Source organism: Dermacentor variabilis, chromosome 6 (assembly GCF_050947875.1).
Source record: "Dermacentor variabilis isolate Ectoservices chromosome 6, ASM5094787v1, whole genome shotgun sequence".
NCBI classification, from domain to species: domain Eukaryota; kingdom Metazoa; phylum Arthropoda; class Arachnida; order Ixodida; family Ixodidae; genus Dermacentor; species Dermacentor variabilis.
In genome coordinates, this window is record NC_134573.1 from 151,836,893 (window position 1) to 151,863,101 (window position 26,209).

General features: G+C 44.0%; 2 protein-coding genes across 4 annotated transcripts in view; one reads left to right on the forward strand and one right to left on the reverse strand.

The window, feature by feature from the left end:
- Positions 1–310: 310 nt before the first annotated feature.
- On the forward strand, positions 311–3,172 carry LOC142584403 (uncharacterized). Its single transcript, XM_075694548.1, has 3 exons — positions 311–481; positions 1,574–1,681; positions 2,830–3,172. The coding sequence occupies exons 1-3, from the start codon at positions 401–403 to the stop codon at positions 3,115–3,117; spliced, it is 477 nt and encodes a 158-aa protein (XP_075550663.1). The 5' UTR covers positions 311–400; the 3' UTR covers positions 3,118–3,172.
- Positions 3,173–6,884: 3,712 nt separating this feature from the next.
- Positions 6,885–26,209, reverse strand: part of LOC142585501 (plexin-B-like) — a 149,459-nt gene continuing 130,134 nt past the window's right edge. The window contains exons 16-32 of one of the 3 annotated variants that reach the window (XM_075696296.1): positions 22,926–23,071; positions 22,101–22,340; positions 21,807–21,983; positions 20,674–20,770; positions 19,150–19,509; positions 18,211–18,387; positions 17,469–17,712; positions 16,411–16,553; positions 15,618–15,811; positions 15,056–15,344; positions 14,271–14,424; positions 13,392–13,556; positions 12,273–12,442; positions 11,486–11,646; positions 10,919–11,207; positions 10,220–10,294; positions 6,885–9,521 (exon numbers count right to left, since the gene is read on the reverse strand). In XM_075696296.1, the coding sequence (XP_075552411.1) occupies positions 9,414–9,521; positions 10,220–10,294; positions 10,919–11,207; positions 11,486–11,646; positions 12,273–12,442; positions 13,392–13,556; positions 14,271–14,424; positions 15,056–15,344; positions 15,618–15,811; positions 16,411–16,553; positions 17,469–17,712; positions 18,211–18,387; positions 19,150–19,509; positions 20,674–20,770; positions 21,807–21,983; positions 22,101–22,340; positions 22,926–23,071 (3,189 nt within the window). In that variant the 3' untranslated portion in view covers positions 6,885–9,413. Of the gene's footprint in view, positions 9,522–10,219; positions 10,295–10,918; positions 11,208–11,485; positions 11,647–12,245; positions 12,443–13,391; positions 13,557–14,270; positions 14,425–15,055; positions 15,345–15,617; positions 15,812–16,401; positions 16,554–17,468; positions 17,713–18,210; positions 18,388–19,149; positions 19,510–20,673; positions 20,771–21,806; positions 21,984–22,100; positions 22,341–22,925; positions 23,072–26,209 lie in introns of those variants that run through there. The other 2 variants (XM_075696295.1, XM_075696294.1) reach the window with 2 other exon arrangements.

Here is a 26,209-nt window from a genome sequence, read left to right on the forward strand (position 1 = left end):
GTTTCTTCACTGTCTAGGCATGCAGGCTAAAATGAAGTTGCACAGCCTACGCGCGGCACTGTTCGAGTAGTGTAATGTATTAGTACGATACCATGTTGCGGTTTAATTTGCTAGAAGAAATTTTTGTTCTTGGCTGATGCTGTGGTCTCTTGACTTTTATACACTAGACTGTGCGTTACCCAGGCCAACCCCTTCGATTTTCTCGTATTACATCCCCCCCCCCTCACCCTTGCTGAAGCGTTGGCTCCAGCCTGACACATACCTTGTTCGACCTCTAGTGAGAGAAGAAGAAGACGAATCGGCCCTCGCGCTGCATCGCCCAGGATCCGAGCGAGAAGGACAAGAAACAAGAAGCACGTCAGGACGTCAATCCCCTGCGTTGCCGTGGCCCACCAGTGCTATGAGCACGAAGCTGAAAGATGGCGAAGGAAGCAGCGTCGGTGGCGATGCGTCACACCCCCAAGGTCCCGACGACAAGCACGTAAGATGCGCAGGCGAGGACGACCTGCCCCTAATAGGGTGGTGCGATGGCATTAGAAATTTACAGATGGGATATCTCCTTGAGCGTTAGCGTTTTTTACAGTTTTTGTATGTGATTATGCATGAGCTTTGCATCAGCCTCCTGATCGCGCATGTGCGGCCCTCCCCATCCCGGAGAACCTTTAATTAAACTTCAATTGTCAGTGAGCGTCTGTCCTTTCAACTCCTTTTCTTCCCGCCCGTATGTCCGCTCAACGACACTGTACGTGGATTGCGCTAACGCAATACAGAGTTGGAGATCGCTGACCTTTCGCCCTGCAGTGGACACAAATTTAGATTGTGGTCATGACTGCTGTTCGCTATTTTGAGAAAGGTGCTGAGCAATTGATAAATGTTGTTACGTTGTTACTCTTGCCTTGAGACAACAGTAGGGATTGGTTTAAAGATAATCTCGTTGAGAGGGTGGGAGGGGGATAGCTGACGGGATCTAGGGTGGGGGAAAGGCCTCCTCCGAGAACCTTCAACGTTGACAATACTGAACGTGCAGCAATAAGCTTCCCCTCCCCACTGCCCCTCCTTTTTTTTTTTTCTTCCCCCCGGAGGCTACAGCCACCCTCGATCCTTATGGTTCATGGTTCAGGCAGGAGATCTCGCCGACCATGCAGCATCAGAACACTCAACTGTTCTGAGAAGAGAGTAGCAGGGAGTCAGTTCATCTTGAGGAACGACGCACACTTTTCAAAGCTGCATGCGTGTGGCCGGTGTGTTGCGTAGACGCGCCACGTAAGACGGAGCGTGTGCTGGCAAATGATGTAATGTGAAAGAAAGTTGCACACTTGGACGCAAGCATGCACGTGGTAAAGGCAAGGTTACGTAGAGTCCTTGTTCGAATACGTGACACACGAACGTGAATATATATGCGATGCATCTGTATTTCGTACCATGGATGGCCACGCGCTGTAATCGCGGCTGAATCATACGGTACAGTTGGTTTGGCGTGCAACTACACTGTTGACTCAAAGATTATAATTAATGTGGAGCTACGGCAGCGGTTGTTTATCACGTACACCAAGCGTCCGCGGTACATGCGCAGGTCGAGCCACCGCTTCGAGCAGACGAAAGCGCAAATGCTGCTCAAGCGGACCGCACTGACTACACCTTTCTCCTCTCCCAAATCACCCACTACAGCAGCACTGGCGAGGTAAGCACCGCACTAAATTTTAATATCTCCGGATATTCCTTCCGTTGATCATCATGAGCAGTTGGCTGCAAAGCCGCAGGAACCAACTGACCGTGTAAACCGGAATACAGGTCGCCCTGTAATTATGTAGGTCGACCTAAACTTGACTTGGCCAGACGGCGACTCACAATGTGCTAAAGACCGCTATATGAATAAGACGATGAGCGACTTCAGCTTTCTTTTCTGGAAAAAAACATCGACCTATATTGCAGTTTAAACGTAAAGGCACACAGGTACACGCTGTCGACACCCACTAATTTTATATCGGTTAATTCGACTTCTCGCTTAATTGAACGCACTGCAATATTTCGGCGGGAAACTTACATTGCTACGGAATTAAAACTCGTTTAGTTCGAACTTAAAAGTATATCGTCTTGGTTAATTAGACGCCCACCGACTCCCCCTCATGCGCACAGCGGTTAAAACGAGAAATTCAGCAGACGGTGCCACGCACTGCTTCCCTGAGCGTGAAATTGTTTTAGTTAAATTTATTTTTTGTCTATTGGTGGCCGACGTTCCATCCGAACCTGAAGCGATGCTCACTACCGCTTGTTTCGTGTCGTATCACGCTGAAACAGCCTTTAAACATGTTAGCTCGCTTCGCCTCACGCTGCTTAAGTCAACAGGAAGGAAGAAAAGGACTTTACACACTATACTTCGAAATTTATTTTACCGTCGTTCGTTACTACGACCTTTTATATATTGTCAATTTGTCATATACACCTGTCCAAGTTCCTCAAGCCTGTCATGTTATACGCATTGATCGGTCTACAAATCGCGAGCTCCTTAACCATAACGTTCCAAAGTCAATGTGCGAAGGTGAGTAAAAATCGCTGGCCCCTCCCGATCTCTGTGACTCCAGAGCTATAGGACTACGACAATCGATTCGCGCCCTGAACTCTTGTCTGGCGGTGCGGCGGAGTGGCTCTGAAACTTTCGACTAAGACGGCGAGTTTCTTGCACACTGTGGTTGACACGAGGGCCTTATATATTAGCCACACGGCTCCCTTCGACGATGATATATCTGTCGCTGACGAAATCGTCTCTTGCTTCCGTCCACACCGAAGCGTCTTTCTTTTGTTTTCTCCCCTTCCCGTGTGTGGCATCAGTGGTCGAACGAGCAGCCTTCCGCTCGCAAGCCAGCCCTCGAGTGCAGCTGGACTTCTCTCGCCCTGGCCGGCTTCTTGGCGACCGTGGTGGGGGCGCTCATCGCGCTGGCCATCGGGCACATGCGCGGCCACAGGCAGGCGCTCTCCCTGGGATCCAACAAGCTGGGCAGAGGACCAAATCACAACTCCACCACGGCGCACGATGATCCGAGTACCTGGACGGACGCCAGCAACGCGTGGATCAACGACACGGACCCAGCCATTATGTTCGTGCTCAACGTAGACTAGTAGACGTTTTTCATCCGTCCGCATAAACGCATTTCTAGATAATAGAAACACAATTATTGAAGGACCGGTCTTGTAATTTTGCCCGCCGTGCGCATCGCTCGTCGTCGCTTCAGGAAGCGGTCGCCGCGCGATTGTTGCGTATTTCGACTTCCGAGTCGCGCGGTGGTGTCACCGCGCGACTCCACTGATGCGTGGGTTGGTGCAGTAGTCGAAGCCGCATTGTGATCGCCTTGTCGAAAGCTGAAGACGACGGGATAATAGGAGAAAGACGGTGAGAAAGACGAAGGGTGCTGCGCGTTCTGACAGATGTGAATAATCCACCCATTTCTTGGCCAATCCCCCATCGTGGGTATTATCCCGCATTAAGTATAAACCCCATGCAAGCGATCTTGCACGCGACAAGCGACGCGATGGAGATGGCTGTCGCGTTCGCTTGTCGCCTACAAGTTGCACTACAGTGGCTGTAGTTGCACCCCATGCGAGCGATGACTTCGAGCGACGTCTCCCCACTGTTGCCGGTATGAGGGCAGCAATATAGGCGCCGAAACTAGCGTGACGCGTGCTTTATTAACTTAAGTTGATGTATTTTACGGTAAAAAGCAGCATAAAATATTTCTGAAAGTCTTGCAGTAGGTTCTTATCCTTGCACGTATAAAAATTCAATCGTTTGCTCGTTCCGTGCGACAATCGGAAGTACTGGAGATATGTACATTCAGTTCCGGCTTTGCGCTATTGGCTAGTCGCTCATAGCACTTCCGGGCGACGAGCGACAAGTTCTAGATTTGCAGAACCGAGCGATCGCGCGACAAGACCGAGCGATTTGTTCACGCGTCGGCTCGATCCGTCGCTCGAAGCCGTCGCTCGTCGCTGTCGCGCACAAAATCGCGCTCATGGGGTTTAGCCTTTAATATCCACACGTGTCACAGGCTACAACAACAGCAGCAACGACAGCAGGGCACCAATTAATATGATCCCGTGAGGAATGCGGGGAAGCGCAGAATGAGAAAGCAAAGAATGGTTTACACCAAAACCTCGTTATAGCGAAGTGAAAGGGGCAGCCTAAATTACTTCGTTATATCCGGTACCTCGTTATATCCATTATTGGCATTTGTTGCAATCTATATGCCCAATTGGGTGCTCAACATTAAACATGCATAGAAGAAGCAGATTTCGAGGCCTGCATTTGAGGCCATGAAATTTTAATAAAACAGCAAAAGAAATTATCGGTATATATATATATATATATATATATATATATATATATATATATATACCAATGCAATATGGAAAATGCGGTTTCAGTGGTGAATCCAGGAACTCGGAGGCACGACGTAATGCTAAGGCATTTCTCTCGCATTTACCGGTAAATCTCCACTGATGTTTTTCTTCTTGTTTCGCGGATCAATCTAGTTCGCTATATCCATGGGTAGGACAATTTTACTTCTTGAAAGCAAGGTATTACACACATTTATACGTATTTTAGGGTGAATTTCACTCCTTTCGTTATAATGAGGCTTGAGCCATGTGCGACTTTGCGACCACTGGAGCAGACTGACCGGGCCATGCGTCAGCGGTTTGGGACCACGCACTACCTCTAGTTTTCTTGACGCGCAAATATTATTTGTAAACAAACCCTACAGCCGGGCCAAGAAGCCGCGCACCATTTGACACGCTTTTTGAAATGGTCACCTTAAAAGAGGATATGATTGGTGGTTGTTGGCGCGTTCAAAGATCTCTGGCACGACACTGTAGTTACGAGGTCTGGCACTATCTGACAAACCAAAAGAAGAAGAAGAAAAAAAAGGATACAATACTTTTGTGTCGGTATCCCTTCAATAATGCTCACGGATTTGAAGGCATTTTCGACATTGAACGATGTGGCTTCCGTATGTTCGGGCTGTTTTTGTTAAAAGAGTTTGGTAGCATGCTGATAAAAGGGTCCGATAGTCGAGTCTGATAGCATGCTGTAATCCTCCTTTTTGCGAGCCGAGGTGAGCTGTCAGCTGTCAGCCGAGGTGAGCTGTCACGAGGATCTATCATTAGTACGGATACTTCAAGATCGTCTTTCGCTCTTAAGTCCGTTCTGGCTCACCAAGACTTCGCTCACGGCATGACTAAAGATTGTGGTACTCGAGATGTGCGTTACTGCAGCTTGACTTAGCAGTGTCCCTTTATGTGAAGCTTTAGCTCGGGGCCAACTACATGTAAAAAGCAGTTCTCATGATGAGACAACCACTGCACCGCGGTTTGAATGAAATTTGTTGCATTTGAGGGAGAAAGTTCTAGCAATTGTAGGATGTATAATTTTAATTTCTCACATTTTTACGACTGTTGCCGAAAATTGGTAAGTTTCGAAAAATTAAATGAAGCACGAAGTCTGCAAATCTGTACCTCTGCACGAAAAGCAGCTATCACAGTTCTGTAAACTGCATCTGTCAGAGCATCTAAAGCGGAACAAAATTTCATATACGAGTTTACGCCTACGTGAGATTGTTACAACAGTTACAAGGGTTTTGTAGGAGTCCTACTCACAAATAAATTTGTAGTGTATTTGAGAGCCCTGTATAACACATCAATTTTGTCCACTTAAATGTCTTAATTTCTATAGATAAAGTTTATAGATTTATGATAGACTTATTTATTAGTTACACAATTGAAAACCTTACACTTGCACTTTCTTTTCATTTACATTATTTGTTAATAAGTATTTGTCAACCGGATTCCTGCATGCTATGCAGTCAGTATAGATTTTAACTTTCTTCCCTTTAAATGCAACAAAGCGTTATCAAATTCGGTGCAGCTGGATGTCGAGCAAGACGATTTCTCGCTTCCATTTATACCTATAGGAGCTCCCGAAAAAGAGCTTCATCTTACAGCAACGCTTGAAGAGCCACAGCAAAAGTAGCAACAGAAAGCAAGATCATTTCGTGCTGAGTGGAGCTTCTTAATTCAGCAACAATTGTTAGCTCGTTTGTTAATTATAAAGTTGCTGCTGCTAGGAGAATTCTTTCAAGGCCTCCAACTGTTCATAGGCACTTTCAGAAACGAATGGATAAATGAACATGCCCTGTGCACTCAGTGATGTCAGGTGAACTTGAGGATGCTCCTGAAGGCCAAAAAATTTATTGTTGTTGTTTGGTATTTTCCTACTGCCAAAATATGGAAATGCGCAGACGCTTAACCGAAAAGGCAAATTAATTGAACTTGAATTAACGGTTTTTTTTTTTGTACACTAAACATGAAAGCAGCAGCACAGAACAGGGGTTATGCTAAAAAGTGATGTTTACTTGTGTTTTGTAAGAAACAGAATTTTTAGTGCCACATATTAAATAAGGTATTTTTTTGTGTGAACAAATGACCTTCTGCAGGATTCCTATATTGCTGACGTACTAACAGCATCGGAAGTTTATGAAACACAGGTTCTACAAAAAGGTTCCTAGAGCAGTCTGTTTGCTGGTAATGAAGAACTGCAACACTGTAGACTGATTGTATATGTTGCTACAGATTGCAAGTCTGAATTGCTGGATGCATAAATATATTATTATTATTATTATTATTATTATTATTATTATTATTATTATTATTATTATTATTATTTTTGCAGATGCAGCACTGTGTAAACATTCCATGTTGATAGTACATGTGTAAGTTAAGTCCCGAGCTTGAACTGCATACCTTTGAGCTGTGACGGCTGCAGCAAAGTGACAAAAGGCAATGTGTGCTCCTGAATGACTATTCAACAAAGTAAAAAGGAGATAGGGAGAGAAAAAAAGAAGAACAAGTTATGAACCTGCATTTTTCTTTATTGGCAGAGCACAGAAACATGCTACACGACAAAGCGCTTCAGCTGCACGGCACTTTTGCATCGTGTCTCTCATTAGCTTCACGGCGAGGGGGGCCAGTATCAAAAATATGACCGTAGGTAGTTGGACCAGCTGTTGATTCCTCAATCAAATTGGCGAACAGTGCAGAAGCCTGCTTTGCTTGACAGCTATGACAGAAACAACGCCACGGTGGCTCCCAGTGCCGTATACTGTAACTGCTGAACGCACACCTTTAGATATAACCTGAAGAGTTTCTTTCTTGTCTCATGCAAATAACTACCTTCTCGCCATTCAACCAAATTGATTTTCGACAATCTGCACCGAAACCTCGTTAATGTGCTCAAAGCAGAAATATGTACAAAAACTGAAATCATCTAATGTAGAACCAAAAATCTATGAAGATTTAAGTCAGGGGTGACCAGACTATGAACTGTATGCCACAGACAGCTCTTCTTTACATTACATAAGGCAGTCACTCACTTGACTGTACTATAAGAAATGCACGTCTGTCATTCTGGGAAAGTTGACCTGTGTTCTTTAACAAGGAGAACAAGTACACAAAAGGCAGCCTGTGGCATTACAGCCTGAAACTTCCAGGTTTTTTACTATGGCTCTCAAACAATATGGGGAACTCTTTTGTGGTTGTTTGAATATGTTTGTCTAGCCACCCCTGTCACTAGTGGTCAAGCCAGAAACTAATTTTAATAGTAAACTTACAGAAACATGGCACTACTAGTATCCAGCTATTACGAAACAACAAATAGCATTAAGCGTATAAATTATAAGTTAGATCTGTCTTTGACCACAGGTCCTGCAGTACATTTGACCTTTCTACACGAGCATCATAACCGAGCCAGCGCAGCTCGACAATTTTTCTTCCAAGAGTGTAAGAACGACAGTGACTGAACTCAAGAGAGGTCAAAACTATAGCAGAGAATAACAATGGCATAATTAGGAAAGCAACGAGGTTCCAATGCAGATTTTTTTCTCCAAATATGTTACGCGAGATCGGTGTATCACAGGCAAAACATGTACTGACACAAAACAACTATTCCACAAGGTGTCGCAGTTTTTTTTTCCCAAGAAAACATAGGTATTATTTTTTCAAAGCAGTGTTGTTTCACAAACAGCTTCAGCACCTTTCATATATTCAACCACTGCAGCACATTTATTTACACGGAGAACTCCCAGCAGAAAAAAAATCTGCAGAAAAAATGTGACCTTAAATTTCAGGATAGTTGAAACAACACATGTGAAAGTGGCAGATGTATATATTTTTTTCCTTTTCAAAGCAAGAAATAATTTCTGTACCATAAAACCCAATTGTTGGGAAGGCTTTAAGACAGTCTGCTCATGGACGCGAAGCACATAATAAAATGCTAATGCACTGAAGTCTGCGATTATGGGCAGTCATAGTTCTTGCCTCTGATACGTAATGCCATAAACAGGTACCGTGTATATATATTAACACACCTTTACAACTGGTTTTTTAAAGAACTGCTCAATAAATTTGAGGCTGCCCAATTGTGTGTGACACTCGGGAATGGAGCAGACTGCCCTCGCTGGATCTGCATGCCAACGATTGAGAGCATTGCTGCAGGATTATCAAAACACACATTCTTGAAAAAATAAAGGGAACTAAGAGAAGTTGAAGTGTGACTTAGAATGGGCAATGCTGGCAGTCTCAAACAATGATCAAGCATGCTCTCCGCGTGGCTGGCACTTCTCACCACGCAAACAAACTATTCAAAAAATGGCGCTACTATACAAAATGTACAAAAACGGGTGTGATGAACAACAACTGCGGCAGCCCGCGCCGCCCTCAATTGCGACGAGTAAAATGGGGTTCGCACATTTAAAAATAGCTTCGACAAGTACAGCGTTCACACGGTGTTCACCGTGCACCTTGCCCCGTATTTCACCCTCCCCGACAAGATCGTCATTCCCCCCCGATTGCCAACTCCTTGCAGCAAGATGACAACACGAGGTGGCAGCACACATTCAGTGGTCCATAGTGTCTTTCTTTTCCACAGAGGCACATGTAGTTATAAATAGAACGGTGCTTGCAGACGACGTGGCGTGCTGCACAGCACCAAAGAACACCCTGCTTCCGAACCGAAATTTTTTGTTGTTAAGTGTGATCTCTGTCCCTGTGCGTTTGGTCAATCTATCCTCCCGTTCTTCTCATGACTCGAAGATGGAAGAGGCGGAGGGGGAGAATCCTCTTGTGTGCTCTAGGAAAAACAGTCTCTCTTTCTCTCTCTTCTTCTCGCAGCTCATAAATAAATGTGAAGAAAGTTTTGGGCACACACGCAGAAACGACACGGACGCACATACCCACACACACACACGCGCACACACACACTGTTGATGCGTCCGACACACGCAGAGTTCTGTAGTCGTAGCTGGCTTCCTTACAAGCTGCTTCGTATTCTGCTTGCGTTCGTTGCATAGAGCAGGTGTCGGTCGCTATCAACACATTGAAGTCTGTTCACCTTCAAGGGTGCACGCCACATTTAGTAGCTTGTGGGACAAATGTAGCTTCCGGCAGTGCAAGTCACCTTCAAGCCCCATGAGAACCTGAGTATGGTGAAACAAAAAAAACAACAGACCGAAGGCTCGGAATGTGCTATTTTCACAGAATGTGCCGATCGGGCATTATGAACGAACATGTCATAAGAATGAAATTAAACAAAAGATCCTTTGCAGCTTGTCGTGAATCCAGAGTGCAGTGATAGCACAGTGACCGGACTATTACGTCTCCCCATGTATTTTACTGTATATATTTTACTGTATACTGGTGATGAATTTACAGTTGACCTTGTAAATACTGTGCACCTTTGAAACATGCTGGATAGATGATTTTGGTTATAGACATTGCCCTACAACATTGTGTTGTGCGGCTTTCAGTGATTGAAGAAGAATGCAAGGTATAGCATTTGTACATTGGGTATACAGGAATACAATTACTACATCTGTCTCCGATATTCACTGTAAATTGTCTTTGGCGTAGCTGTTTCAAATGTGGTAATGTCTTACACATTCAGTATTATATGTAGATTGCACATTGTTTTGCCACATCATATATTGATTGCATCATTTGTAACTTGATGCTGATTCTGATTCAAGTTGGTGGTGAGAGCTTTGTTGAGCTTCCTAAAGGATGGTTTTCGTTATTTCTCGTGTTCTGCCATGTTCTGTACAGTACATAAAATAATCACTACTTCTATTTTAACTCCCACGATCATCTCCAAAGAGCAAGTGAGAAAGTGGCTCACCTGCTCTCTGTATTTTGCAGCATACACATAGAGCTCTTTGACAGCACCGGAAGGCTCGAATTCGGAGGAATGTGCCTGATGATAGAGAGGGAAGAAAAAGCAACAAAACATACTGTGAGACAATGATTAAAAATTGATACATGCTGTATTTTCAATAAAGATAGGCACAGTCATACTGCTACAATATGGCCACTTCCTTTCAAAGAAAGCCCAACAAGGAAATACCGACTAATATAGTGACAGCATTGCTCAAGAAGCACAGTTGTCTGATAATGTGATATCTCACTATAGTGTAGAAAGACGAATTCCAAGGTACTGCTTTCAGCTTTGAAGAGCATTGATTGGCAAAGAACTTTTCTTCGCTTATACAGCAGTCACATGGGGCACTTTTGTTCGCGATAGATTCCATCGGAATCGAATTTCTCAATTGCGAATGGTCCTTTGCACAAGCTGCAGAAGGGAGCCAATCGTGATAGAGAAATTTGATCCTGATCGGGCTTCACTGCGAATGAAAGGGCCTGTGTGAATAGGGTATCAGTTCATTTAGTCAACTAGAAGTGCACATTACACACCTAACAGTGCCAAGCAACAAAGAAGTATGGATTGTACAAAGTTGTTTATGTAGTATATATTGCCATCACCACTGCCAAGAATAGGACTCAGGGAGGCCGTTTATGTACAATCAAGATGTGAACTCACTAGGGAGAGTGCTTGCATGACGGCGCACATCTCTTGGTCTGTGACCTTGGGCTGGAGAGCAACACCCTGGTAGAATTCCAGCACCTTGCGTCGGTACTTGGGGATGTCGCGTGCGAAGAGCAACTTGTTGGACGGCGAGTCCTTGCCGAGTCGGTGCTCCGAGGTAGAACAGGCGTCCATCAGTGTCTGGGCGATTACCGAGAGGCAAGAGTCAACGATGGGGCTCTTCTGGACGTCCAGGATGAAGTCAGGATTCTTGATGAAGTTTACCCAGAAGCGTAGAGGCAGGCTGCGTGTTTCAGGAGAAACGAAAAAATTGGGATCAGAACAGTAACCCGAAAAGGCAAACTCGAAAGCATACGCAGACACAAAGGTCAATGCAAATACTTAACATAATGTGTTCTTTCATTTGTTCTTTGCTTGTAAAACCTTCAGAAGACAATTTAGTGTAAATGCCTAAAGCCTAGCTAATCTGTAAGCTAGTATGTCCCGAATGAATGTTTTCACTCGGGATGCGTTGATTATCCTCACAAACCAAACATAAACCCAAACAATGTTTTCACTTACCAATTACTCTTCCAAGCATGGGGCACCTCTGGGTCAATGATGCCATGCCTATGCGCAGCTTCATCAAGCAGGTCAAACAGCCACTTGATGGCTGGTGGCAGGGCTTCATTCACAGTCAAAATGGTCTTGAAGAAGTCTTCCACAAACTTCTCCACAGTGCCCTGTAGTAAAGATGTGAGACATGTTAAACCATTCATGATGTGAAAAGTTGTAAGCAAGGAACAATTCTTTAGAAAAGCTGCACTTGTTCCGTCTCTCTCCTAACTTTCAGGCAGCGCAACAAAAAGCAGACTATTTCAGTTTTCATTATTCTTGTTTAAATGCTTAAGATTCCTAGATAAGCACTTGGTCTCAAATACGATCTGTTAAGTGCAGTTCTTCTATTGGGTATCCACCACGTTGTACATATTTTGCCACTGGTATTAAGCAAAGCACACAAATTCTGAACACATGATGCATCACAAGTTAAATAGAATCATACAAGATAACTGCTCTCTATAATAATGGCACAGTGCTTGCATTAAGAAACCTTCATAATTATGTATGGTTGACTCAAATGAAGTGGGATCAGGAACTTTGGTATGCATAATCATGAACTCTGAGGATTTATTTTGAAAGGATGCATCTATTTCTTTTTGAATTTTTTTCTTTGTTATAAACCTTCATAAGAGGTTAGCATGCTGCAGCACTGCCGCTATTGCTGGGCCTAATCTCTCGGCATGATAGATGGCAAAAGCAAATAGAATCGAGCTCATTGCATGCACATTGTGGTTTGTCAAGTTCTTGCCTTAGTGGAAAGCAGCCTGGTGAGGAAGATCTCAGGAATGGCCTTGTGGTAGATGTCCTTTGGCTGGCCAATCGTCTCGTCCTCTGGCTTGACTAGATGCCAGTACTTGATGCCTTGCTCAAGCTCGCAGTGAGACACTATGGGAGACATGGAGTTCAGCGAGACATTGCCTGCAATGAGTGTTGGGGTACACTTGCTTAGGTGAGGAGCTGATACGACAGGCATATTCAAAGTTTAGAAAAGCCAGCAAAGTAGCCTTGATGTAAATAGAAAGTTAATAGTGGCACACAGGCTACGAAAAAGACATGGTTTGCCAATCAGGGCTAAGTGGCATGTGAACATTCAACAACTCTATGAGCATATTAAAGAAAAATGTGGAAAAAAGGAAAGAAAACTTGACCAAGGACCTATAGAGTGCTTCCTAATCACAGTAAACAAATGAAGGTGACAGCCCGCAGTGTCAAACAAGAAAAATCACAGAGCATGAGCGCATATTAATCAGTTAAGCTAATATAACTACTATGCAAAACAAGATCACATGTTGTGAAAACCAGGTGTACCTTGTTACATTTTCACTCCTTTCTTGCTCAAACAGGTATGAAAGGATATGCCTACTGATGCCGTGCACGCATACGATCTCACCACTGATTAATGTTAAAAGTAAATCACTGCTCACAAGCAGATCAAGCATGTGCAATTTAGCAAACAAAATGAATTCAACCTCCGAAATATGCTTAGCCAAGGTGACCGATGAGTAATCTTCAATTGACCAAAAGTCCAAATGATGTACAGAGATGTGTAGCACTGTCTTATTAGACAGCAATGACTACTTTCGATTGCACTGTAGTAATGCAGGGGAAAGCAGAGCTGTATCATAAGCATATCACATTTAAAGCTAGCGTGAGAAATACCGATTTACATGTACTATTTCTTTATCTATAGTATATGTAAGCTTGATCTTGGACCAAGAATAAGTCAAGTACTACAGTAAGATAAGAAGAGCAGCTATCAGAGATCAATCTCTTTTAAAGTAAATGATCAAAACATGTTTCACATCAGTGAAAAAAGCTGCTTTTCTGAAGAACTGCATGAGCAAGTACATTTGCTCGTTGCACTTACAGTTGGAGCTGAAGCTGTCATTCTGCTTCATGACTAGGCTCATGACAGCAGAATCCTTAACGTTGTAGTGCCGCAAGGTGTTGATCTGTCGCCAGCCATTGACTGTCTTTGTAGTCATGTCTTCGTCAGCCAAAATGAGATGACCACTCCTACCATTTCGCCATTCTGTAAGAAAACAATTGAAGGGCCAATGTATAGCGGCTGTCTCAAAACAAGTACAAGAGACAGATATGTGCGTGCAAGATGAATGACATAATTTCAAAAAATCATCAACAAAAGCCATTCAAATTTTTCAATTTTTAAGCAAGTGCCTTCGTTCTTGCCAGGCATAGTGTATGCCTTGTTGAGAGAGAGAGAGAGCAGTGAGGTTAACCACAAAAAAAATCCAGCTTGGTATCATGGAAAGAAAGTGTGGTGCAACGTTTTGCTCTTATTAAATACCATCTTATTTAAGATGTGCACGTTTGCAGTTGTACTACAGGTCAGCCAAAAAAGCAGTGGCCGCAAGAAAAAGAAGGGATGAATCCTATGCTGCTTGTGATATTTACGAAGACTGATTTACAATCTCATTTTTAGAGCTGTACGGTCGAACCTCATTACATAACAAAGTCACATCCGACATTAACATAATTTGTTATATCTCTATTTGGTGTATTGAGGTTTGGTTGACTTGCATATGAGAATTGATATGTGAGCGAGTCTACTAAAACTGCATTCCTTTATGCAATGTTCTTTTTTTTTTCACAGTTCAGTGTTAATTTATATTAATTTATAAATATCACAGTGCCATGTGCCATTCACATTCTTTACAATGGATACTTTACATTCTTTACATGTTGCATAAACTTATATTTAATATCTTGGATCCAAGAAACTTACCAAGATCGACGTCATGGATGGATGGCCTCAGAGAGAAAGGAGTATTTTTGTACAGCGTGTCAAGTATTTTGCTTTTCACTTGGCTAATAGTGTCACAGTCATTGACCCTGCAGTGAATCTTCTCATCCTGGTCCTCTTGTATCACCTGAATGGTCTGCAAAGAAAACAAGATGATGGGCGTAAAAAATATGGAAAAGCAAGACTTTTAAACACATTGCTGTACTTGTTATGCACGCCCTTAAGAATAATTCACTACCCCTTTCTTAAATGGATAGATGGATTCGAAACCAGAACTCTTCTAAGAAAAGTGATCAGTGGCATTGGTAGACAATGTGTAATAACATTCCTTTACTGTCAGCTCTACTAAGCTGCCCTGCTTAATGTTTATGTGAGAGGGATAGGTTTATACAATATGGCTATTCAGCGATGCTGCGTTGTCTTAGCTTTCCATGCCACGAACCAGCCGATGATAGCTACCTGAAAGGTAGTTGATGGTGCAGCATTGCACACAGCAGCTATAATAGCACAGGGGAACTGGTAGTTCTATGCTGATATGTTACAATTATGTGATTCTATGCAAACAAGGAAGGCAAAAATCATGAAAGCACCGAGATGTGGTGAGTGGTAGTGTGCGATGCAAGGTTTATACACTCTACACTAGCTTTCGCTTGGCTTTTTTCAGCCACCTGAAGTTACTGGTGTGATATCTACTGATATTTGGTGCAATTGTGATGCCATCTAATCTCACAGGAAAGTGCAGCGCAGATTCTAATGTGGAAACTCACCACAACTTCGTAGTCAATTTGCTCCCGCAGCAGCCGTGCCTCGAAGAGGGAATAACGTGCATCGTACGTGACAGCATCCACGGGGCCCTTCTCGACTTGGTGCTTGATGGCGCTAAAGAGGAGGAACAGGGAGCTGCCCGCATAGTCTCTCAGGTAGTCATACATGCTCAGCGCCAGCCAATTGGTCAGCATCTTCTCGACAACCGACTCCGTCCTCCGAAGCATCAGCTGCGGGTGCTTGCTGCTCACGGACTTCTCGATCAACTGGAGTAGCAATGTCCTCAGCACACTGCAGCGAGAGGCAGTACAAAAAGCACAATTGTTTGACTACAGACAGTTACCTAGAAATCACTTCAAACATATTTAATGAAGACGACTGAGCTAGTTGATGCATTTTCGAAGGCTGCAACCAACTTAAGTGCAATAAAAGACACTTGCTCTGTCCTGCATGTTTCTTCTTGTCTGTTGTCTTTTACTGTATCTAAGTTCGTCTTGGCCTTCAACTTCAAACATTTAGCTCCATGCACGCAGCACCTCTTTGTGATAAAAGCTGTCAACTCACTCAGTTCCATACTCCAGCCTCCCCATGAAGACAATCATCAGCAGAGAGGCAACGTTCACTCTGTCACGAATGGTGAACGACTTCTGGCTCTCCAAAGTGTTGATGAAGGTCACGAGGAAGCTCTTGTTCAGAATCAACTGCTCGAACTGGGACATTGCCACTTCATAGTTGTTGTAGATGCCATTGTTCTTGACCTGAAAGAAGACAAGGCAGTGTTTATTATGGCTGTGGGGAGTACAGCTTTAGGAGCCCAATGGCAAGGACAGTAACAATCCTCGAAGTTTAACGAAGCCTTTTAAGGCAAAAACATCAGGCGACCTTCCTCATGCCTATTGCTTACCCCTCTAAAAAGCACCAAGTTGGCTACCTACAATTCCAGACTGGAAGAAACATATTAGAAGTGCTAGTAACTAAAGTGAGGAATAAGAGACAGCTTTACCTTGAGCACTTTTCATTTAAATAGCACATGTGAAATACATAAATGCTCTCTAGCGTTGCTGAAAAGATTTCAGTAAACTTTGTTGCACATCAGAGGAAATGTTAAGCTTTAGCAATCGTAGGCAGCACCGTTGATTCAGGTCTTCTTGATACAATGACACAAAGTGGGAAAGTTTAATAAAAAAGTTAAGCACCAAGCAGATTAAACAAACCAAAACGCTGCCGTAAGTAATGTGCGCTTGTTAACGAGATCTTACACAACATTATTTATACACTGGCAAAACATTCTCGAATAATTTATTTGGTTTCTATGGTGAATGCAGAACATGTTGCAAACGTGACATACAGCACAAACCTTGTTGTCTTGAAGTAGAGGGTGTTCGTAGACGCCAGGGAAGAACACCTTCATGATGTACGACCGATGATCTAACGTTGGGATGCCAGCAGACTGAAGATCATTGGTTAGGTCAGTGACAACTGTCTGGAGCTCTGCAAAGGCTGAAAGAAGAAAGGAGAAATTATGAGATTACCTTCCATTGCTCTATATTTGGCATCTTTTGCTGGCACGAGCACTTGATATGAAGCCATTGTGAAAGCACCTAGTATGATGACAGCGACAAATGTCCCAAAGGTTCATGATTACTGAAGAGCCCAGAATTTGGAGCTCTTTGCTAGGAAGCTACGCCATACCCAGGTTGGGTAACACAAGGCAGGCTTCGAAGCAGAGTTCTTAGCTAAGCCAGAAAGCCCATCCAATAATCGATGTTTTGTAAGTCAGAGATTCTAACTATAGTCCCTGCTCTCACAAATACGTAAACCTAGAAGACAGAACAGTACGTCAGCCTTGCAAGGACTATGCCATACAATAATAAAGGTTTCACAAGTAAGAGATTCTAATCGGAACTCCCTGCTCTGAAAGATATGTAAACCTAAACGACAGAATAGTCAGCACTACAAAGACTTTGTTACTTGAGACTACACACACTCAGACAAGTCAAAAGCTTGAGGCTCTGCGTTTCATCCTGTCCGTAAAAAAAGAACTGCCATCCACCCTACAGTAGCACAAAGTTACAAAGGGAACCCATACGAATTTCTCAAAGAGAACAGAGAGAAAGCTTCACAGTTGAAGAAAAATTCGTCCTGGTCCAGAGGTTGAACCCGAACTTTCCTTCCAAGAAACCCGTATAGATTTCTTTGGTAGCATTGTGCTACTGTCAAGTGGATAAAAAAATTTTCCTTTTCGGAAAACTTCCTCAACCATGCAGATTTTCACATAACTTATTTCATCTTGTCATGAACATCTACTTGATGATACATGCCGTGCCAAAACCTAAGAACTTGCACTGAACAGGGCAACACTGTCTCAAGAGGTTCTGCATCGTGCAGCAGCAGATTGCGTTTCTCAGTCAGTACCTTGTTTGCACTCAATCCGAACACTCTTCTCGAGGTCGTCCATTTGGAGTTGGATGCGCTTGTACTCCCGCTCGGCCTGGGAGCTCTTGTGCCGCAGCACGAGCAGGATCACGGCACTCAGAAGAACCACGGCCAATGCCCCTGCTGCAAGGCCGGCGACAGCCTCTGGTGGGAAGCTGTAGGTCTTCGCCACTTCGTAGCGCATGAAGCCCACCTCATAACGAAGGTTGCTGCCAATACGAACCTGCAGGGCACGGCAAAAATTACAGGCATCTTTTCAGGCAACCATTATAATATTGTTTTGTAACTTCTCTGCATCTTAGCTTTAACAAGGAAGTTTCTCAAGCAATGTGCAACAACGTCCGAAGATGGAAATTGGGAATGGTGATAACACAGCCAACAAAATTTAAGAAAACATTCATAAAGACTGATTAAACTGAACAACCAGTACTGTCTGGTATCACATGCGTTGGAAGGAATCATAGCAATATCGATGTAATAAAGTAAACTGGTAGCACAAGAAAAGCTAGAATCCAAAAACATGCCTGATAGTTTAAATTATGAATGTCTAAGAACTAACCTGACCAAATAATGAAGGTTGCCCTCCGGTCTAAACTAGCAAAGTGTGACGGGTTTGGTTGACAAAGGACAGCAATATTTGGACATCATTATCTGGAAACCTTTTTCTTGCAAAATACTTAATTAGCTTGGTATTGATGACGAAATTAGTACAAATGCTTACCACAACCATTGGAAGTCCATTGTCAGTCCAACGACCCAACTCATCTGTGCCCGAAGGTTGTACTTCAGGTGGCAAGCAAAGAAGTTGATTCATAGCCAGAGAAGTGATGTTGCATGGCTGTGTTCCAATTGTCACATTTACTTCTGACTCGGTACTTGCCAGGCGAAGGTTGCTACCCTGTAAGGTGAGAAAAAAATTTTACAACTCACAATATCAACCAAACACCATTTTGAATTAAGAAACAGCAAAACAGCACTAGCTGGCAAGAAGCTAGGAGGGAAATTATTAACTGCAAATAACTGCCAAACCTAAAGCCTTATTGCAGTGCTCAGATTGGCTTGGTCACAATAACCAACATCAGAGAAGTTCAGTGCAGAGTGAACAAACAGAACATGCCATAAAACCACTTTATTTCAGCACCAAGTTATGTGCACTTGGCAGACTTATTGACAGGATTTAACATTTCACAGAAAGGAAGCTGGCTATGAGTGATACAGTAGTGAAAAGCTTCAGATTGATAATGACGTGTTGCGATTCTTTAACATGCACTCAAAGTAGAATACACCTGCTTCTTTTTACTTCTGCTCCCATCAAAATGCAGCTGCTGTGGCAGGCAATTGAACCCACGACGCCATGGTTAGCAGAAAAAGGCCACAGGTGGTCGACGAAACTTTGCTGACAAAATTCTGTCAGCTTAGCTTTAACAAGCCTTAAGTAAACTATTTGCTGCATAAAACCCAGCACATTTTATGATGGTTTATGTTCTCGACCAGCCAACTTTGTGTTCAAAGAAAACGTGGCTGTGACCATTGAGTCAGCCCAAGTTAAATATCAGCGAATGTCTAGGATAGGTTGCACTACTGCCTTTTGCATATTGTGCCTCCTAGACCCAAGGGTGGGAACATTGTTTTGTTGGGGAAAGTAACCCTGCCTTCTTACCTCGATGACGAGCAATTCGCCTTTGTAGAGCTTTACACCATCGCCCTCAAAGCGGTGCAGCTGTGGGTTCGGCACATAGACCAAGTCAGAGTGAAGCAATGGGAAAGTTCGGGGTAGCTCAAGGACACTGCTGACGTCATCCATAGTGAAGCCAATGCGAAACCGCCACTCATCCCGGTGGCCACCAGCATCTTGGTCATTGTTGTAGCTGGTGCCGAGACCCGTGTGGCTGCCACCGCTGATGCGATTGTCCTTGCCCAGGCTCTTTTGCCTGTCGCTGCTGGGAAGCTGTCGGTAGGCTTCAGCATTGATGGGTGGTGAGGGACAGGACATCAAGGAAGGTGACAGGACTTCACACACCTGGACAGATAAAAATGACCTAAATTGAAGATTACATGTTGACCAGAGGTTGTAACGTGAAACCACCAGTTTCTATAAAACTGTTTCATCATTCAGTGCACTGTTCTTCAAGAATTGTCCCTCTTGTGAACTATGTATATCAGCATTGAGGTATTTTTGCTATGTCAATGCACAAAGCAACGACTCTGTATGTAGAAACAGTGCTGACTGGAAGTGTGTGCATGAACATAAACTTCTTTTGTCACATTCATCTCAATTAATTTAGTTTCTTGGCATACAACAGTCAAAGTTACTGCTATAACGAAGTTGCAAATGACACAAAAATATTTCTGTTACGTCCAACATTGTTATGAGCACATATTCATTACACACTGATACCTGTGAGACATGTTCTAGATTTACTCCATTATATCCAATAATTTGTTACATCTGTGTTAAATATGTCAAGGTTCTGCTGCATGTGTAAACTAATGCAATTCCCAGGTGCCACCATTATGAAATTGAGACCATAGTTAAACCAACACTTTGTCTTTGTCACTGAACTAAGCTGCTTTCCTTCAGTGCAAGGCTTCAATTAAATCAAGTGCTCAGAAGGATACAGAATACAAAATATACGTACATAAATGCTGTATTCTGTTATGATGTGGCATCGTACAAGAAAGGAGCATGTTAAGGGAGTGAATGAAGCTGCAGTTTAAGCTAGTCTGTGTGTGACGCAACTTGCAGTTAGTATGGGGACATTGTCGGGGGCCCTACAATGTCAGCCTTGCAGACAGTATAGCTTATGAATGTAAATGCAGTATGCTTTACTGACAAAATTCTGACAGCTTAACTTGGACAAGCCTTAATTAAACTATTTGCTGCATAAAACCCAGCACATTTTATGATGGCTTATGTTCTTGACCAGCCAACTTTGTGTTCAAAGAAAATGCGGCTGCGACCATTGAGCCACAGCCACAGTTATCGCATGTGCACGCACGTGATACACACACACATGCATGCATGAAACAAATGATATGGAACAGCAAATCTCAACAAAATACTGCATGAGCATTTGAATCAGCGGCTTGCTAGAATTGGATGCACATGGTAGTCAAACAAGTGTCTGCATAGCTGCTTATAATATGCTTAAAATAATAAAAAGCGGAAAGAATGCAAGCTTACCGTTTCATTCAGTATTTGGTTGTCGTAAAAGACTGCCATTCGTGGTTGCTGGACCGCATGGAGGTTGCTACCCGTGACCATCACATTCCGACCACCACTGAAAACCAAACAAAACATTACTTTTAGTACGTAAACACACATGAAACAAGAGGGAACTGTTCCAGAACAGATGAAAATCGGAAAAGATAACTGAATACGCAGGTAGTAACTGAATGAAGATGACCTTTGCAATAGTAACATGATCAAAATACATTTAAGAATATTTTCATTTCTACAAATGTCATCGTGGACATTACAATGTAAAGCTCTGAAGCACAATTTTTCACACAGATTTTAATTCTACTATAGTGAACTTCAAGTAGACCCTAATTATAAATGAAGCCGAGCAATTTGTTAAATTTAGACAAACGGCTAACGCACAGGTCAAGGCATGCAAGGCATATGACATTGCGCTACCAAAGCTTCAATTTGTTCTGAAATGATAAAATGCATCATTGTGGGCAGAAGTGGAATGGATAAGTTCTACGGCTGCTAAGCATCTTACTTTGCTGAAGAACACCGGTGAAACCTACCCGTCATCCTGAAATCTAATACTATGCTTATAATTCTTTATATTAATAATAATATTTGGGGTTTTACATGCCAAAACCACTTTCTGATTATGAGGCACGCCGTAGTGGAGGACTCCGGAAATTTTGACCACCTGGGGTTCTTTAATGTGCACCTAAATCTAAGCACACGGGTGTTTTCGCATTTTGCCCCCATCGAAATGTGGCCGCCGTGGCCGGGATTCGATCCCGCGACCTCGTGCTCAGCAGCCCAACAGCATAGCCACTGAGCAACCACGGCGGGTAATTCTTTATATTGAATGTCCACAACAGGAGCAGATGATTTTCCCAACACAGTTTTCTTCATGGCTTTCTTGAGTCAAAGTCATACAAGGTGTAATTTGCACTGTAGCCAAGGGCTTCCGTTGATGAAAAAGGCGCTTTTGTTGCATTTGCCAACAGCACTCTTACGCATGCATTGCAGTGCGAGCACTAAAGTAATGCTTGTAAATGTGATACCAGCCACACAGAAGACTGCTTTGTAGCTATCTAGTGGGTGAGGAAACAGAAAAATAATGCACTAACCCGACAAAGCTTTTGAGTGGTGATATCTTGAGTATGGTTGGATCTTCTGAGTAGTTGAAAGGGCTTGATATACTCAGGGTGGCATTGTCGATCTTGAGGATCAGGTAGGAAACATTGTACTTTGGTATAGTGGCCTTGCTAGTTTTACATGAGATCTGACTGTTGCTGGCCAAAGTTCTGCAATGAAAATCAAAGCATGGAAAGACTTTTAGAGCAATGCCCTCTTTTTTTTTTCCCATTCCACAGAGAATGCTGCAACCAAGGCAGAGTTAAGATGCACAATGAATCACGCACTTGTCAACAGTGCAGGGGAGGTTGTCCAGGTACACAGTCAGGTTGCTGCCAACATTGAGGTTCGATCCACTGATGTAGAGACGAGTGCCCCCCGACTGTGGTCCCGTGCGTGGTTGAAGGTCGCGCACCGTGATTTGTCGATACTGGAACTTCTCCTTTGCCTGCGTGATGCCAGCACGATTCCCAACGACCACGTCTGCCATGAGCGGCGAGCCACTCGCTCCCGTCCTACAGACAACCCTGCAGGGGCAAATGCAAAAATCACTCAGAGGCAGGTACAAAAGACTAATAAATATGCTGAACCCCTCAATGCAGTTACAATGGCCTGACTCATACTTGTAGCCTTTTCTAGCAATTTTCTATTCCCTTTTCTGGCACTTTGTAAAAGAATTCATAAAATAATATAATAAAATAATAATAATATGATAGGAAATGGTAAAAGAAATATAGCTGAAATCTGCTGCTACTAATTTATTTTCAGGTTACTGTCAGTCTAAACAGGGACCTTAGGCAGGAGTGGGGAATATAATGCATTCAGAAGGCATACGTGTTCACAGAAAACTTGCATTGTTTAGCAACAATGTGCACATGCAAAATGAACACATGGCACATAAGCATAAGAGACATAGCGCTGGATGTCAAGATGGGACGGCCATCAAGGGTGATGATAGCAGAAAGCCGGCGAAGTTACAGCCCAGAGAATGCGCTTACATTGCAGCACATATGGCATCTATGTCAACGAAAAGGGCAGAGTATTGATATACCACAAAAATGTGAACAGTCGTTTGTTCCTTGGCAGTGACATAAAAGAAATGACACGCTTACCTGACCGACACATTGTATTCAGTAGGAATGCAGGGGATTCCACCAATTTTGATCTTATCATAGATCTCTTCCCGGCTTGTTCCTAGGTTGCTGCCTTCAATCGTAACCTGTGTTCCACCTTCAATGGGTCCACTCAAGGGATGAATCTGCAATGGACACAAAACAGAAGTTGCCACTCAGCCTTCTTTTCTAAAGGGGACCAAAATTCACGAAATAATTTCCTTCACTTCAACATTCCAGTGCTAAAGCAGTAAGAAATGTGTACTGAGCACAAGAATGTCAATAGTTTGCCACATATCAGACGCTGCTGTGACAGCAGTTCTGCCTATTTGTCAGCTGCGCTTGTTCAGGTAAAGGGAGGATATCTGTCACTAGTTTAAATCCCCTCAAACAAACAGCACAAGAGTCTCTGTTGTGCAAAATCTTAAAAATGGGTCCTTCTGTTGCTCCAGTGAATACCACAAAAATAGAAGAAAACAAAACAAAAAGAACCCATCTATCATTCGGAGACATCATATGTCATCTTGAGCCCAACCGCGTAGAACAAAAATTGTGACGTATAAGAAAGAAGGCTTGCGTCATCTTCGTTCCCCTCAGTTGTCTCTTTGTTATAGAATGTGTGCTGCAATAGCCAAGTGTACACTTTCAGAGGAAAGATATTTGCGTCGATAAAACTCGAGGTGTTCACGGGATAAGACATAATGTAGATATAAGGTCCATGGAGAAAAAAAGTTAAGCAAGATCAAAGCACGAGTTTTGTGAACAAGTAAATGTATAGCCTGAAAAACGCGCGCGCGTGCGTGTGTGTGCGCAATTACGCACAAAGTGAGCAACAGAATGAGACGGCTGCTTGAACTAATCACGGATAAGCAAACGTAAGCACGCAAGATGCGTGGCGCGCTCGGCTCGGTAAGCCCGAAGAATGCAAAGCAGCGTCAGAGCGGTGCGAACTCGCTGTCAGCCGCAGAGGCGCGCGCTCCGCGTTTTGCCGCGTGCATGTAAGAAAACGCCCGCCTCGCTCGAACAGCTTTTAACGCTGACAGGTCGCGCGCGCGCGTCAAGTCGAGAACTGGTAATTAAGACACCCGCGCAGCACGAAGGAGATAGATAAACAAACAAATAAGCAAAGAGAACTAACGCCGCGCACGCCCGCAATTTGATTACGCACGCACTTCATAAGGAACATGTGAAGGAGAACGTGAAGGACGGGGGAACGACACCGCCTCGCGGCGGCGCCGGCGACAACGGCAAAACTTTCAGCGGCGCGCGCTCCTGGGCGTGATTAGATTTGCGGCGTCGCGGTTGATTGGGCGGCGCGCTGGAACGGCGCTTATATACGTATGACTCAATTAGACGCGCATCTCTCGCTCTCTTTGCCTCGTCTCCATTACCGTTGCAGGACTGCGGCACTCGGTGGTGGCTCTGTTTACATTATTGCGCGGCTGTGGATGCATGCATATAGCATGTCGCTCTCGCGGTGTGTAATGTATAAACTCTAGTTTACAAAATCATCAAACAAGTTAAAGAGCGCTCGCGCCCGGATTTGCCGCGTAGTGGTGCTGTTCCCGCGTCATCGGTTTCACTTAGTTGGATGACAGCGCCAGGTAGCAGCTAAACGCAAGCGAATTTTCTTCTTTGGAAAGATTGCGCTTGCGGGTGCTCGGCTCTCATTTTCAGTTCTACACATAGTTCACGACTTAACGCTGGCCATGAAGCCTCCTAAGAAATTGGTTGAATTTCCACGCTGTACAGTTTCGAAATGAGACCCAGCGAACTAAAAATGCTGTGGAGGTGCAGTGGCGTAGCTAGGTCGTCTGGCACCCGGGGCCCTTAGCTCTTCTGTCACCCCCCCCCCCCCCGGGTATAGTCGAGGAAGGCGAGGATATCGACAATGGTCGGGTGTCTTCAGACGTATATGACACCCCCCCCCCCCCTACTGGCCCCGTGCACCCGGGGCCCACGGCCCCCCGGCCCCCCCTGTTGCTACGCCACTGTGGAGGTGTGATGAAGACAACCAGCAGTTACCTGCTCAACCCCGACGGTTGAGCACTTCCAGCAGCATTGACCTGTAACTCCGGAGGCGCGCATTTAAATCTTCCGCCATGCGGTGCAGTCAATTAACGTGCCCAACACAAGCAATAAATAATAGTAATCTTCTTGTAGTAATGACCGGTAATGATATTGCGAACTACGATGCATTGGGCAAAATCGAAGTGGTACGATAAATAGAAGTATATAAAATATGAATAAGAAAAAAAAAAAAAAACGACATGCAAGTGTGACACAGAAAGAGGCCGCGGCAAACATGCAGACCGTCGAGAGATGGCAGCACTAGTACCGTGGCCAGACGCATCGATGGCGAGCGAAACAACGTAAGCAGACGCCACCCGCTCGGCGTGTTTATCATTTCAATTAGCAGTCATTACCATAATTTGTTCTTCCCGCCTGCGACATTTCGCGTAAGCTGGGTACACAGAGCGCAAGCACCGAGCCCCTGCTGTCGTCGGAAATGGAATGCGCGGCGCTTCCGCCTACAAGGTAAGTAGTACAAAACGCGAGAAATGGCGCGAAAATAACTCGGTTCCGAAGGGCGGTGGAATACCGGTTGAAGTGAGACGACTGGCGAGATTGCGCGGAAAGACCATTGTAATATATATGTACAAAATGACGCTGCTCGGTAGCAGTGATGACGGGGTCTATGAAAGCGGCGGCGTAATTGAATTTGACCGTCGTCTAGTCGCCAAAAGGCCAAAAGCGCCGCGCGAACTGAAACCGCCATTTCTGCTATCGACGCACTGTATTTTACCGTGCGATATAGCGCTGCTACATCGGTGTAAGAAAAAACAAAACACAAATAGCCTTTCATAGGAAACGTAACGGGAATGAATCAGTCAAAAGAGAACAGTTTTTTACGCGCGCAGGAATGAGCAAGTGGCAAAGGGAGCAACACAAATTGTTAATTTGCCTCATTGCTGAGCGGTCGACGTACTTTGAGACAACACGCACGTGCACTTGTGGGTTCAAAGCGTGGCTAAGTACGAATTTCTAACGCTGGCTATGCAATCCGATAATATAGGTTGTCATATGCTGCGTCTACCGCCCACCGTCTAAGACATAAACACACGAGGCTAAACTAGCAAGATCAAAACTAGCAAGTCACCGCTGCTCTTCTGTATGTTTAACTCGCATCTCATATGATCGTGTACAGATTGGCCACTTCCGTCTATTTCTTGGTGGTCGTCAGAAATCCTTCCCTGTCTCTCTTTCTGCCTGACTTTGCGCTT